The sequence below is a fragment of the Hirundo rustica genome, chromosome 10 (genome assembly GCF_015227805.2).
Source record: "Hirundo rustica isolate bHirRus1 chromosome 10, bHirRus1.pri.v3, whole genome shotgun sequence".
Classification (NCBI taxonomy): Eukaryota; Metazoa; Chordata; class Aves; order Passeriformes; family Hirundinidae; genus Hirundo; species Hirundo rustica.
The window spans coordinates 14838704-14850915 of record NC_053459.1 but is presented as its reverse complement, the minus strand read 5'-3'; the positions used below and the strand labels follow the sequence as shown (position 1 = coordinate 14850915).

At 48.9% G+C, this 12212-nt stretch overlaps 1 protein-coding gene across 1 annotated transcript; it reads right to left on the bottom strand.

Moving 5' to 3' along the window:
• Positions 1–4362: 4362 nt before the first annotated feature.
• On the bottom strand, positions 4363–11422 carry GMNC (geminin coiled-coil domain containing). The gene is made up of 5 exons (XM_040074398.2): positions 11057–11422; positions 8582–8738; positions 8397–8482; positions 6892–7008; positions 4363–5515 (listed from the first exon to the last, which is right to left on the bottom strand). The coding sequence occupies exons 1-5, from the start codon at positions 11420–11422 to the stop codon at positions 4871–4873; spliced, it is 1371 nt and encodes a 456-aa protein (XP_039930332.1). The 3' UTR covers positions 4363–4870.
• Positions 11423–12212: the final 790 nt, after the last annotated feature.

The window sequence follows — 12212 nt, the reverse complement described above, 5'->3', positions numbered from 1 at the left end:
TTTTATAATCTGTTCCTTTTGAACTATTATTATACTGATTTCCTTGGGCTGCACTGTGTTTAAGTATTCAGCCTTGAAATAACTCAGTGATGCACAACTAATGAAGCTGAGGAATGACTGGAGAGATGGTCTTTTAGGTGAATCACAGCTCATTCCTTAAATTATTTATAGACTGCTCTCTCCTTATGACAGGTTGTCAGCTACCTGGCAACAGGCCAGAGTGTTTATGAATCATCTCATGGACTTAGTATGGCTTAGATGAGGGCAAAAGAGATTGAGGAAGGCTCACTTTGTGTCTTTTCATAAGAAATAAGCCATCCCCATTCCAATGAAAAATCTCTCTGGTCCCAGCTGGTGCATGGTTACCAATAAACCTGCTCATGATTAGAAGGGAAAGTTAATAACCAGCACAGATTTTCTTAGTTGTCAAGTAGAGCTGAGTAGAAGTTTGAATTTTTAAATCAGGCTTTTCTCTCTCATCTCCAGTCTCTTTATGTGACACCTCAGTGCCATTTTGAAATTCATCATTTCAGAGTCAAAATCAGGAGTACTCAGAGTACTGTAATGAATCAGGTTGTCCTGGATCAGGATGCTCAGCTACCTAGGAAGGTGTAAGTCCATTAAGTGAGAGAGCCAGCTGCTGCAAAAACAACAGGCTAAAAGCACAATATTTCTCTCTGTCCTTGCTGTTTGGTAGCATGGCATCTATTCCTGAGTCAAAGCAAAAATGGTTTACTGCAATATGCTGTGCAAGCTCAGGCTGAAATGAGCACACCTGTGGCTGTCAATATAGTTGGATCTGGTATCATAAAAACATGGCATGTCCTTGAGTGGACATTTGTGATTACAGGAAATAAAGGGCCCTTTCAGTCCTCTGGGGAGATATGTAGGTGCCAGGTGGATGCTGTGCTGTGTGAGCACAGCTGCATGGTTTAACGGGTGTTAAAGTGGGCAGAAAGAATTGCATCAATTGAATGTTAAGTTTTATTAGACATAACTTAGTGACAGTGGTAAAATTAACATTTACATATAATCATGGTCTTTTTAAATCACAAAAATCATGAACATCAACATATTAATTGTTAAATTAACTTCCATTTGTTACCTTTCTAGAAAAATTAATTCTTTTAAACTGTGCAGCAGCACATTACATTCACATAATAAAGCGAACTTCAAATAATAATAATAAAAAAATGTTAATACAAGATGAATATTTACGGACAAGGAAGTTCACTCTTGCTCAAAGAACCACCCAGGGCCCCATGGCCATTCAAGTCAGAGTTACCCATCCTGGAGTTTTATGGGCCTGGTACTGATCCTTGGCAAGAGGGAACTTCTTGGAGTTTGCAGCAGCCAGAGTTATGTTTTCATGTTAAATAGCTATGAACTGGTGCAGTGGTGAATTCCACAGAATCCAAAGCCTAAAAACCAAGTGTAACACCAGAGGCAGTATCAGAATCCAGAACCTGTACCTCCTGGCCCTTGTTTTCAGCTGTCTGTTTTTTGAAATTAGAAATACAGTACCAAGCTGAAACTTGTCTCTGCTATCTATCTCCTGGCTACCTAATTGTGATGGCTGTGTGAAGAACTGGATTTTGTTTCCATTTCTGGCTTTCATTGCCATTGATCTCTAGCTACCTCTGGGGCATAGGACTGTGTCACAGGCTTTCCTGGACTTTACCTCGGACATTCCATGAGCAGCAGGGAGGCTTTGACACCCTTTCCCCCACTGGATACAAGAGAACAAACAGGGAGGATCAAGCACAAAACAAGACTGAACATCCATTTCAAAGCTCCGTGTAGGCTTTGTACAGGCAAGACCTTCTCACCCACATCTTTGCAGGACAAAGAGCTGTACCACGTTAATGCAGTTAATGCAGCTTCAGTGCTTCCAGGCCCAAGGAAATCACGGGGACACAGCAGTTTCAATCAACAAATCAAGCCAGCATCAGCCCAGTCAATAAGTCCTCGCATCCCACCATGTGACAGTAGTCTGCCATGAGATGTCTTCAGCCTCTTATTCATTTCCCAAATCTATTTATTATACCTGTAGGGAGGCAGGTTTTTCAGAAGAACCTGGCTGTTTAGAGTGAGGTATGCTGAGCAATGGTTTTCTTTTGGCAATAGGAGCAATATTTATCTAAAGGAATAGTTTGGTCACTGGGCTGACTTACTTGCTGTGGGTTGGTGTTACACAAACTCCATTTCTATTCTTCTTCATGTAACTCAGGACATAGTGCTTCAAATGGTGGTGTCAGGGTAAAACAAATCACTCTTATTTGTTAAAATGCTTTGGGGATTCTTCTGTTTCCTGTCCAGAGTGCTCCCACTGCACCAGTGCCCAGCAGCATTATCACCACAGAGAACTTCGCTCAAGAAGTTGCCTACACCAGAATTTTAAGTTTTCATGTGCAGGTCAGAAGCACCCATCAATTGACAGGAGCAGCACCATGGGGTCTTCCACCCAAATGAACTCGAGTAAAGTCAGGCTCAGAAAAAATCTCTCCAACAAGAACTCAGCTCTTCATACAGGCTAAAATTCAGGAACCCAGAGGAAACAGATAGGATTCATTCAGGTAAATTACTCCCTCACATTCATAATTTATTTGCTATGAGACAAAGAGTCACTCACCCTGGTACAAAAGGCTGGTAAAAGCTCAAGCATCAGTTTGTTCCTACTGAAACCCTACTTCAGGGTTGTACCAAAGATCTGACATTTTTATTCTTGCTGTCTGCAGGAAAAGTTCTTATATGCAGTGATACAAAAATGTGGAAAGGAGATGTCATGGAAATGGAAGCCTCTTCTCTCTCTTCAGAGAAAAAAAAACCCTGATTTAAGATTCGTTGGTAGGACAAAAGCAGTTATTAGTGCTGCTGTCTCCATAGCATTGAAATTCACATGTAATAGCACTCTATGGTGTTAGAAAACCTAGACAGAGTTTTCTCTGCTTCTCTTTTACAGCTGCTTTGAGAGATGTGGCATCTACAGTTGTGTTGGGTGTAGTCCTCTGGCCACATTGTCTTATTCCCAGTTTGCTGTGCATCTTCCACATCACCCATACCAGGGGTTCCTATCACTTACTCGGGTTAAGTTCAGGTATTTTCTACACTACCACTCACATAAAAACACCCTCCAGTGACAGGAGTATTTTCTTCAAAGCTTTCTTATATAGTGGGGCAAGAATAATCAAAAAGAAATGCATTGAGAAAAAAAATGAGTTGTTTGTAGGACAATGCTACAGAAACACTTGGTCTTGCCTAACCAGTCTTCATTAATCGAACACAATTTTATGGAATACAGCAAGCCCAACAAACAAATACTTGTATTTATTCCATGAGCATTGTTTGGTTTGGGTTTTACTGAGTTTTTGTTGTGGTTTTCTTTTGCAGTAGTTGTTTGCAGTGCATTTGTGGTGTTTTTTTGATTAGTGCTTTTTTTTGTTTGTTTGTTTGTTTGGGCTTTTTTTTTAAGTTTGGTTGGCTTTTTAATCCAGTGAAATAATGCCTACAATCAATGCTTTCAAACTGCCTATTCTGGAAGTCTGCCATAGTTATTTTAAAGTAACTACCCAGAAATACAGTTTGTTTATTTGGAAGTCCTTTGGGAAATCATTACTGCTTCGGATGGAGTTTCTCAAATATCTCAATTCTAAGGCACAACAGGCTATTAGGAAATATTTTTATCCTCTAAAAATAGAGGAATATCCAGTTTTCTACAGGAAAATAAGCAACTGGAAAAAAATCCTCAATTTTGGTTATTTTTACTTAAGTCCTTCCTCAGTGTCAGTGGCCCCATTCTGAAAGCAAGAATAACCAAGTCAATCTATTTTGATACTGGGGCATCAAACTGCTGTAGAACAGAAGACAAAGGTAACAGAAAACAGCACTGGTGAGCTTCCTTCATGTCCATTGACTTCCTATCATTAAATCATTCATATTATTTAGTAGCACTACTAAAAGTCAAGTCCTATGCAGTGCTAGAGCACCTTCTCTCAGAGAGTTTTAAAGCACTCTCAAAGTAGTGCTGGTCTTACCCTCAGCCCATCGCAGTCTGGCAGACACAGAGAGGCAGGAGCTGGCATTGAAGGCTGTGGTTCCCAAAGACCCACTCCAACCATTAAGTGAAACTGTCTCCTCAAATGTAAACTCCCTTTATTCACAGACAAAATACTGTTAAACACATTAGTAAACACATCAGTCTCTTAATCACATCTTAGGAAGATCTCCTGCACTTGTCAAATCACTTGTAACTATGCAGCCTCCAGGCGTTAGAAGTAAATCCTGTTTTTATTTTGAGGCATCATCAAAGAATGTGGCAGCACCATGGAACTGCAGGCAGGTCTGCCTTGTGCAGCACCTAAGGCAAGCACGGGTACTTGTTAAATCCAAGGCAATCCGTGTAATCAAGAGAGACATAAATCACTCAAACTGCTGATCCTCAGCCTCCATCCTATGCCTCCTTTGTTATCTCTGGATATCTGTGAGAGATGTGCTATTTCCAAAGTGAGAGAGGTGTATTCTCAAAGTGGTTTCCAGTTTGGTGCACGTGAAAGTGATCATTAAAGGTGAAAGCCCTCCAGCCTGGAAACTACCAGTAACAAGGAAGAGCAGACGACAAAACCCCAGGAATCAAGTAAAAGCAGGTATCTCAACACAGGCACAAGAGAAAGGAATCCAGTTTGAACATCTGGGGCAGAAAATTGTCCAAGTGCAATCTAGAGTCACACCTGCGAAAATCTGTGAGGGAATGAGGAGTGGGTTAGTGACAGAAAAACGCAAAAGGGGTCCTTTTTTCTGCCTGAACTCGTCTCATGCACAAGGTAAAGTGTGACTCCTACATCCCCTCTGGCTGACCCTTGCTGCAGGTGCATCATTCAGCCTGCTTGGGCACCCAGGTGAATCTCCATCCCCCATCGTCGTCCCTGCGCACAAAGGCCTGTCCTTGGTGGAAGCTGTGTGTTCTCACGTTGCGGTGGGGACTCAGGGACGTTGTGAAGGCCACTTCTGTCTTGTTGGGTGACAAACCACCAGTCAAATAAGGCAACCCATAGGCTGGGAGGGAGGAAACACTTGGCACTGCTGAGGAGATGCACGGTGCTGAAGAAAATTGAGGCAGGAAGGGAGAATCCTCGCTGCAGGGATGGGTGCTGCTGCTGGCTGGAGGCACATGGCTGCAGCTAAACAATGCTGCTGCTCCTTCCCCGTGCTCAAAGTCTGCTGCTCCCCCAGGGCTCAGGCAGTACGTGTCTTTTCTGAGGTCTGGGGACAGGGCACTGTAGTTAGCTGAAGCTTCATCAATGGTGTTCACATCTTTTAATCCTAAAGTCTGCAAGACCCAGCTGTCCACAGCAGGGCTGGCTTGCTCTTCACAGGCAGTGAATTCATTGAAGAGGTTCCTTCTAGCTTTGGACGCATGAGGAGTTTCTTGAGGAACCAAGCAGTGATCCTCTTTTAATCTCCTCTTGGTACTTTTGAGGATAGCACAGGTTTTTTGCCCATGGCCAGACAGTAGTTTCTATTAAAAAAAAAAAAACCAACAAAAAACAGAACAACAAGGTGGAGACAGAAGATTAAAATATGAATTTCTAGATATCTGAAAGCAGCATGTTTCTGACCTCAGATGCACAAGATGGTTACTACTGCCCTTACAGAGACACTTCGTTTTTTACCTTCTGCTTACACATATGGATATGACCAACTATTCTGTATCTTTACAGTGTCTGCAGCAACCCTGTCCCTGAAAGAGAAGAGTGTGGCCATGTCAGTGAGACCTGTGCTTTGATGGCATTCCCAGCCCTGAGCTCTGTGCCAGCAGTGCTTGGCAGGTGAGCAGGGCACAGGGAGCAAAGTGGCAGCCTGACAAAGAGGGAGGATGCAAAGGTAACTCATGCTGGGACAGGGGTGATCCCAACCAGCAGTGCTCAGCGCAGTGGCCTGAGTGGCTCTGCACTCATCAATTCACCTCAGTTGTCATTATCCCAGGAAAGGCCCTTCAGGCATCCTGGGATGGTCAAAGGAAGGTAAGAATAAACAAGGAAGGTCCCTACCACATCATGAATTCACTGCTCACACCCCTCTCATGACAATTCCACGCTGGACCCTGCTCCAGAGGACACAGGGGGTGGCTGTGTTTCCCTGCTGTGTCCAGTGAGGGAGACCTTTTCTACCGCCAGGAGCCAGGCCTGGCCATGGGAAGGGGGACACATCACACTAACAACTCATCAACTGGACAGAAAAGGAAAGTCTCCTATGCCTTACAGTCATTTTTGCCTCCTGCCCAATCCACAGAGTTGAGCAAATAATCAGTAGTTCAGTTTCATGGGCAAGGTTGGAATAGCAAAAAACATCTTTAAGCTGACAAGCTATTTTTGTTTAAATGAGAGACAAAGAATCCAAATGTGAAAAAAAACCCCTTCACACTTAGTTTAACAGAATGTTTCACCCAAGCTGAAGTGTTTAATCTTGTATTTCACCATTAAAAAAAAAAACAAACAAAAAAACCCCCACAATTTTTAATTAATAAACTGGAAAAAAATCCTTATCAAAGGGATAATTGACAAACCAGAGTAATTTAAAATATATATATTCAAAATTGAACTTTTTACTGAAAAAATGAGCTTTAGAGGGAATAATTTTACCTTGACCATATAATATTAACTTATTTATAACTAACTAATAAATTAAACTTAATTATTCCAGGTGTTGCACTGTCTCCACAGTCAGAACTTGACAGTTTCCTGGAGGAAACTGTCACCTTTGTGAATTTAAATGTGAGTGTGGGTTCCACTGCAGGTTGTCTACACTCTTAGATTTTTGATATATTTTACTGGCCTGTACTTAATCAACCTGTTCCTTCTGCACACATTTGTATGACAGGTTTGAACACAATACCTTGGCTTTTTCTTCTAAACACTTAATCAGGGCAGAATTCAGGTATTGTCGGAGGTTATTATTTTCTTCATGTAACCTAGCAAGTTCCTCTTCCTTCTGAAGCAAAGTATCTTGAAGCTGTGGAATAGAGATACTGATGAATGGGTGTTGACTCTGTAACTTAATAGCAATTGCCCTCTGGTACAAGCTGCTTGGATTTGATGATCTGGGTGTTGCTTTGTGAGCTCAACCCACCCCCCTCCAGCCTCTTGTCTCTGTAAATCTAAGTGGCATGACTGTTCAGTTTTCACTTTTGACTTCCTTTAATCTTTAAGTGAGTGTTTGAGAAGATTACTTGGAAAAAACCCTGCAACCGCAGAATAATAATAGAAAAGAATTACAGGTAGCCCTGTGAGCAGCCAGAAATGGTCACGGGCATGACAGCAGCTTCAGGATCTCCTCTTGAGCTGCAGTAAACATCCCTTTGCACCCCTCCTTCCCATTTATAGCCAGCTGGTGCAAAAAAAGGAGGAGGAGCTGCAAACTAACAATTTATGGGTGTAGAACGCAGAAGGAAGATGCAGTTGACATTCTTTATGATATAGCAGCACTTACTGATCTCTTCAATTGTGGACCCTACTGTGCCAGCCCTGGTACATCTACAGAGTTGAGATAATGCCTGGTCTCAAAAGCTGAACCGGAATGGCAGGCACCTAACACTTTTCCATGGGAAATCTAAGTGTTTACAGATAGATTTTTGGCCCCTGAGCATATCTCTGGAGACTTCTTTAGGAGGACAAAGAATCTTCTGCCAAGGACCACAGGCATCTGCTGAGCACAGCCTCAGTCAAGAACCAACTTAAACGATTGAGGCAGAGCCAAAGAAAGAAGTACACTGACAACTGGAACTATGGTTTGCTTCCAGGGACCTTTAAGATAATATCCAAATTTTCACTGACTTCACTGAGTCAAAACGTAATTCCAGGTACTTGATCAGAATCACCAATCTGGAGTTCCTTCATCTAAGACAGTTCAGAGTTTCTCTTCTCTCTTGTTGGGACTTACCAAAAAAATTAAAGATAAGAGAAAATAAAGTAACAGGGAAAACCCGTTGGTCAAAACGATTGATCCTCCACGTAATTAGGCAACTCTGGTGGAATCATTTCCCATGAAGTTTATCCTGGTAGAATCAGGAGAATACACATTGCCTATTTTTAGCCAAAGGCATTATCAGAGCCTGAGGGACCCCAAGTTCATGCCTCTGGTTTTCTTTAGTGCCAAGGCTGCTCTTGTAATATGATGTAAGAGGGGAGGAATGGCTAGGGAACTCCACCACAGTTGGTCCAGCTTCACAGGACAACGTCGGGGAGACAAATACTTCACGTAAGGAGCAACAGTTTTGTGTCACTTCCGACATCTGTGCTGGTGACATGCCATAAGCCAACCCAGAAGGTGCCATACGTGACATAAAGTTCGGGAGCCTCGTGGGGTGAACCCGGCTGTGCTGGGCGGCCAGGAACCTTTACCTGCTTGTTTCTGTAGAGCTGGGAGGACAGCTGGTCTCCCTGCCACGCCGCGTCCTGCGCACCGAGCTGCGGGCTGCAGATCTGCCCTGCGGAGCAGAGCGAGGGTTAGCCGGGCCCCGCACCGCTCCGGGCCCCGCACGGCTCCCGGCCCGGCTGGGGCCCCGGCGGCAGCCCAGCGCACTCACCCGGCGGCCGAGCCTCTCGCCGGCCCTGGCTGTGCGGCGGCTCCGCGGCGCAGACGGCGGCCCAGGTCTCCTTGGAAACACCGGCGGGGGCGGACCAGGGGCAGGCGCAGCCCGAGCCCCCGGCGAAGTCCGGCTCCGGGCACGGCCGGCCGGCGCTCTGCGGAGGGAAGGGGCCGAGGCGATGGGGCGCTCGGCGGGGCCCCGTCCCCAGCCCGAGGAGAGGCGGTGCCAGCCCGGCCCCGCCGCGCCCCGGCAGAAGCGCCCCGGCGGGGCAGCGCTCTCGCCGCCGCTCTCCCGTCCCGGGCGGGCTGTGCTCAGGTGCCGTCGCGGGGCGGCTCCGCCGCCCCTGCCGGGGCCCCCGAGGCAGCGCCCGGCCCTGACCCGGTGCCCGCTCCCCGTTTTCCGGTGGCACCGCTCCGTGCGCCGAGCGCGGGCAGTGCCGCCCCGCCAGCCCCCGCAGCACTGGGGCTCCGAGCACAGCCGTGCCAGGGAGGCGGCTCAGTTTCCTGCAAACCCTTGGGGAATGATACGGAGTGGATTTAGGGTGAAGGGAGGTCCCATGCTGTCCTTGGCCAGACCGTTCCCGCCACCACGGGTGTTCGACTCAGCCCAAAAGCAGCAGCATAGAGCCAGCAGTCACCTCCTGGCTGCTTGCACTCACTTCTGCCCCTGCAGTTCTGCAGGAGTCCCAGACCGCAAAGTCCGGGGCTGTCTCTGGATTCACCCTTTCTCTCTCCAAACAAGCCTCACCTGCAGCAATTCTAAATCTCTGCAAGGGAGACAACGGCAGAGCTTGGAGCTTCAGTCAGGGAGTCTGCCCATCCATGGGAAAGCACAGCAGCAGAGACCACTGGCAGGTAGAGGAGAGCCCTCTTTCCTTCTCATCTTAAGAGGGCACAGAATCTATTTCACTCCCTCAAGGGAGAGACCAGCTTCTCCTCCTCTGCCTCGAGGTCGAGAGAAATGCAAAGAGCACTTACCATATTAGTGGCAGAATGAAATGCAGGTCTTGGGAGCACGTTTCTGTTAAAGCCCCAGAGAGGTTTAAATGGCTCTGAAGGAGGGGGAGAGGGGGGAGACCGGGGAGGCGAGTTTAATCTAAAGGAGCTCCCAGTGACGCCTCAGAGCTCTCCTGAAACCCAGCAATCTGATTTGGTGTAAAGCTGTCAAACTTGTGACGTGAATAAACAGCAAACTTGCTGAAATCAAAGTCATTCTGGTCCCACAAATCAACACAAGGAAGGAGGGAAAAGAAAAGGAGGGAGAAGTAAAAAAAAAAAAAAAAAAGCTTCCACACACTTCAGGGCAGCAGTGAACTAGTGTGTCTGAGTTTCACTCCAGGAAATGAACAGACATCCAGGGAAGCATCCCACATGTTCAGAATAAGGCTGCTGGTGTTGCTGGTGAGTTTTTGTTTTGTTTTGAAGTCTTGTTTTCAGTTGTAAAATCCAGCAGGAAGAAACAAGTTTGTCCAACCTGCCTGGCTGAATGGAGTGGGTTTTGCCCAGCTAATCAGAGGTGTGTAGAAACAAATATGATTCAGTGCACTTCTGTGAACAGTTCTGAGGAAGACAGTGCAGGTGTCAGAACAGTCTGCAATGACAAGTTCCTGCATATGTCTCATTATATTGAGAATGTTTTCTGTCAAGCCTCAGGCTTCCAGAAGATCTCAGGATATAAATGTGGCAGTGGTAAAAGATTTACTATCATAAAGGATTGACTACCACAATGTTGCAAAAGCCACAAACAGTTGTGTGAAAGGCAGAGATTGTCTCCATATTGTCAGTTCTGATTCATATCAGATTTACATAGCAATCAAATCCATCGACAAACTTGAGTTTTTCTCAGGGGGGAACAAAATTAAAACCAAAAATCTTCACTGAGGGTCTGTCTTTGAAGAGCATAGGGGATGGTGGAAATAAAGCCAATAGGAGAGTAGTTGTTCCGCCAGGATCCTGCCCCTGCCATGTCAAGGGCTGTTCCAGGTGCTATCCTGACCCGTCTCAGCCAGCCAGGATGAGGCAGGGCAGAGGACGGGCTGTGCTGGCATAAGGGATGGTATTTAATTTCTCCCCTGGAGGATGCTCAGTGCTGTTCCCCAACAGCAAGCCTCAGGGATAATACCTGAGGGACGAATCAAAAGGGCCATTTGCCTTCCACTTTTATTCCTGGCTGTTTTCCTAGGTTGCTGCCCAAGGTAAACTGGCAACTATACCAAATTAAACCACTGCCATGGCATGCCTTTTTTTTTTTTTTTTTTTTCCCCTTTATTTTTTTCCCCCCGACAGAAGTGTTTTTAAAAGGCCTCGCACTCTGAGCTACAGCGCTTGGGGTCACCTTTTAGCTTTCTTAACCCGCAGCACAGCACATTTGATTTGATAACTGCCGTGGAAACCCACTCCCTTCAGATGCCAGCCACTCCGCACGGCTGTCATCTGTTGGCTCCCAAGAACAGGAGCTCTGTGACACACGCACAACACGCGCCAAGGCCCGGCGCAGCTCCTCGGCCGGGTCTGGTCCCTCTGCCGTCTGCGGAGCTGCCGCAGGGCGCTGTGGCACCGCCGCCCCCTCACACCGGGCACATCCCAGGCAAGCGCCGCTGCTCCGGGGCCCCGAGGGCGGCAGCGCGCTGCGTAACGGCCCGGGGAGGCGGGTAAAGCCGGGAGAGGAGAGATGCAGGGGCGGGCAGGCTGGAGGAGCCCTCAGCGCCCGCAGCAGCCCCGTACGAGAGGCGAACGCCCCGTGGATCCCGCCGGGCACCATCAGCGCCTCCGGGCCCCGCAGCGCCGACCGGAGCCGCCCGAACCGCGGCCATGCTGGGGCTGCCCAACATGGCGTCATCAGCGCGCGCCGCCCCCGCCGCGCGGGGATGATGGCGGGGGCAGCCGCGGTCTCTCCTGAGGGGCCGGGGCCGCCCCGCTCTCGGTACCCGGGCTGTCCCGCTCCCGGTACCCGGGCTGCCCCGCTCCCGGTACCCGGACTGCCCCGCTCTCGGTACCCGGGCTGCCCCGCTCTCGGTACCCGGGCTGCCCCGCTCCCCGGGTCCCGACTGCCCCGCTCCCGGGGCCCCGACTGCCCCGCTCTCGGTACCCGGACTGTCTCGCTCCCGGGGTCCCGACTGCCCCGCTCCCGGTACCCGGGCTGCCCCGCTCTCGGTACCCGGGCTGTCCCGCTCCCGGGGCCCCGACTGCCCCGCTCCCGGTACCCGGGCTGCCCCGCTCCCGGTACCCGGGCTGCCCCGCTCCCGGTACCCGGACTGCCCCGCTCCCGGTACCCGGGCTGCCCCGCTCCCGGTACCCGGGCTGCCCCGCTCCCGGGGCCCCGACTGCCCCGCTCCCGGTACCCGGGCTGCCCCGCTCCCGGTACCCGGGCTGCCCCGCTCTCGGTACCCGGGCTCCCCCGCTCCCGGTACCCGGGCTGCCCCGCTCTCGGTACCCGGGCTGCCCCGCTCCCGGTACCCGGACTGCCCCGCTCCCAGGGCCCCGACTGCCCCACTCTCGGTACCCGGACTGCCCCGCTCTCGGTACCCGGGCTCCCCCGCTCTCGGTACCCGGGCTGTCCCGCTCCCGGTACCCGGACTGCCCCGCTCTCGGTACCCGGGCTGCCCCGCTCTCGGTACCCGGGCTGTCCC

Bases quoted from the DNA above. Each gene is read 5' to 3' on its own strand.
- GMNC (XM_040074398.2), bottom strand. From the start codon at position 11,422: ATGACGCCATGTTGGGCAGCCCCAGCATGGCCGCGGTTCGGGCGGCTC. The intron at 8,739-11,056 runs GTGCGTGTGTCA...TTCCCTCCGCAG, and splicing joins GCCGGGCCTTGGCGCGTGTT to AGCGCCGGCCGGCCGTGCCC. The intron at 7,009-8,396 runs GTAAAGGTTCCT...TCTATTCCACAG, and splicing joins AGCTCTACAGAAACAAGCAG to CTTCAAGATACTTTGCTTCA.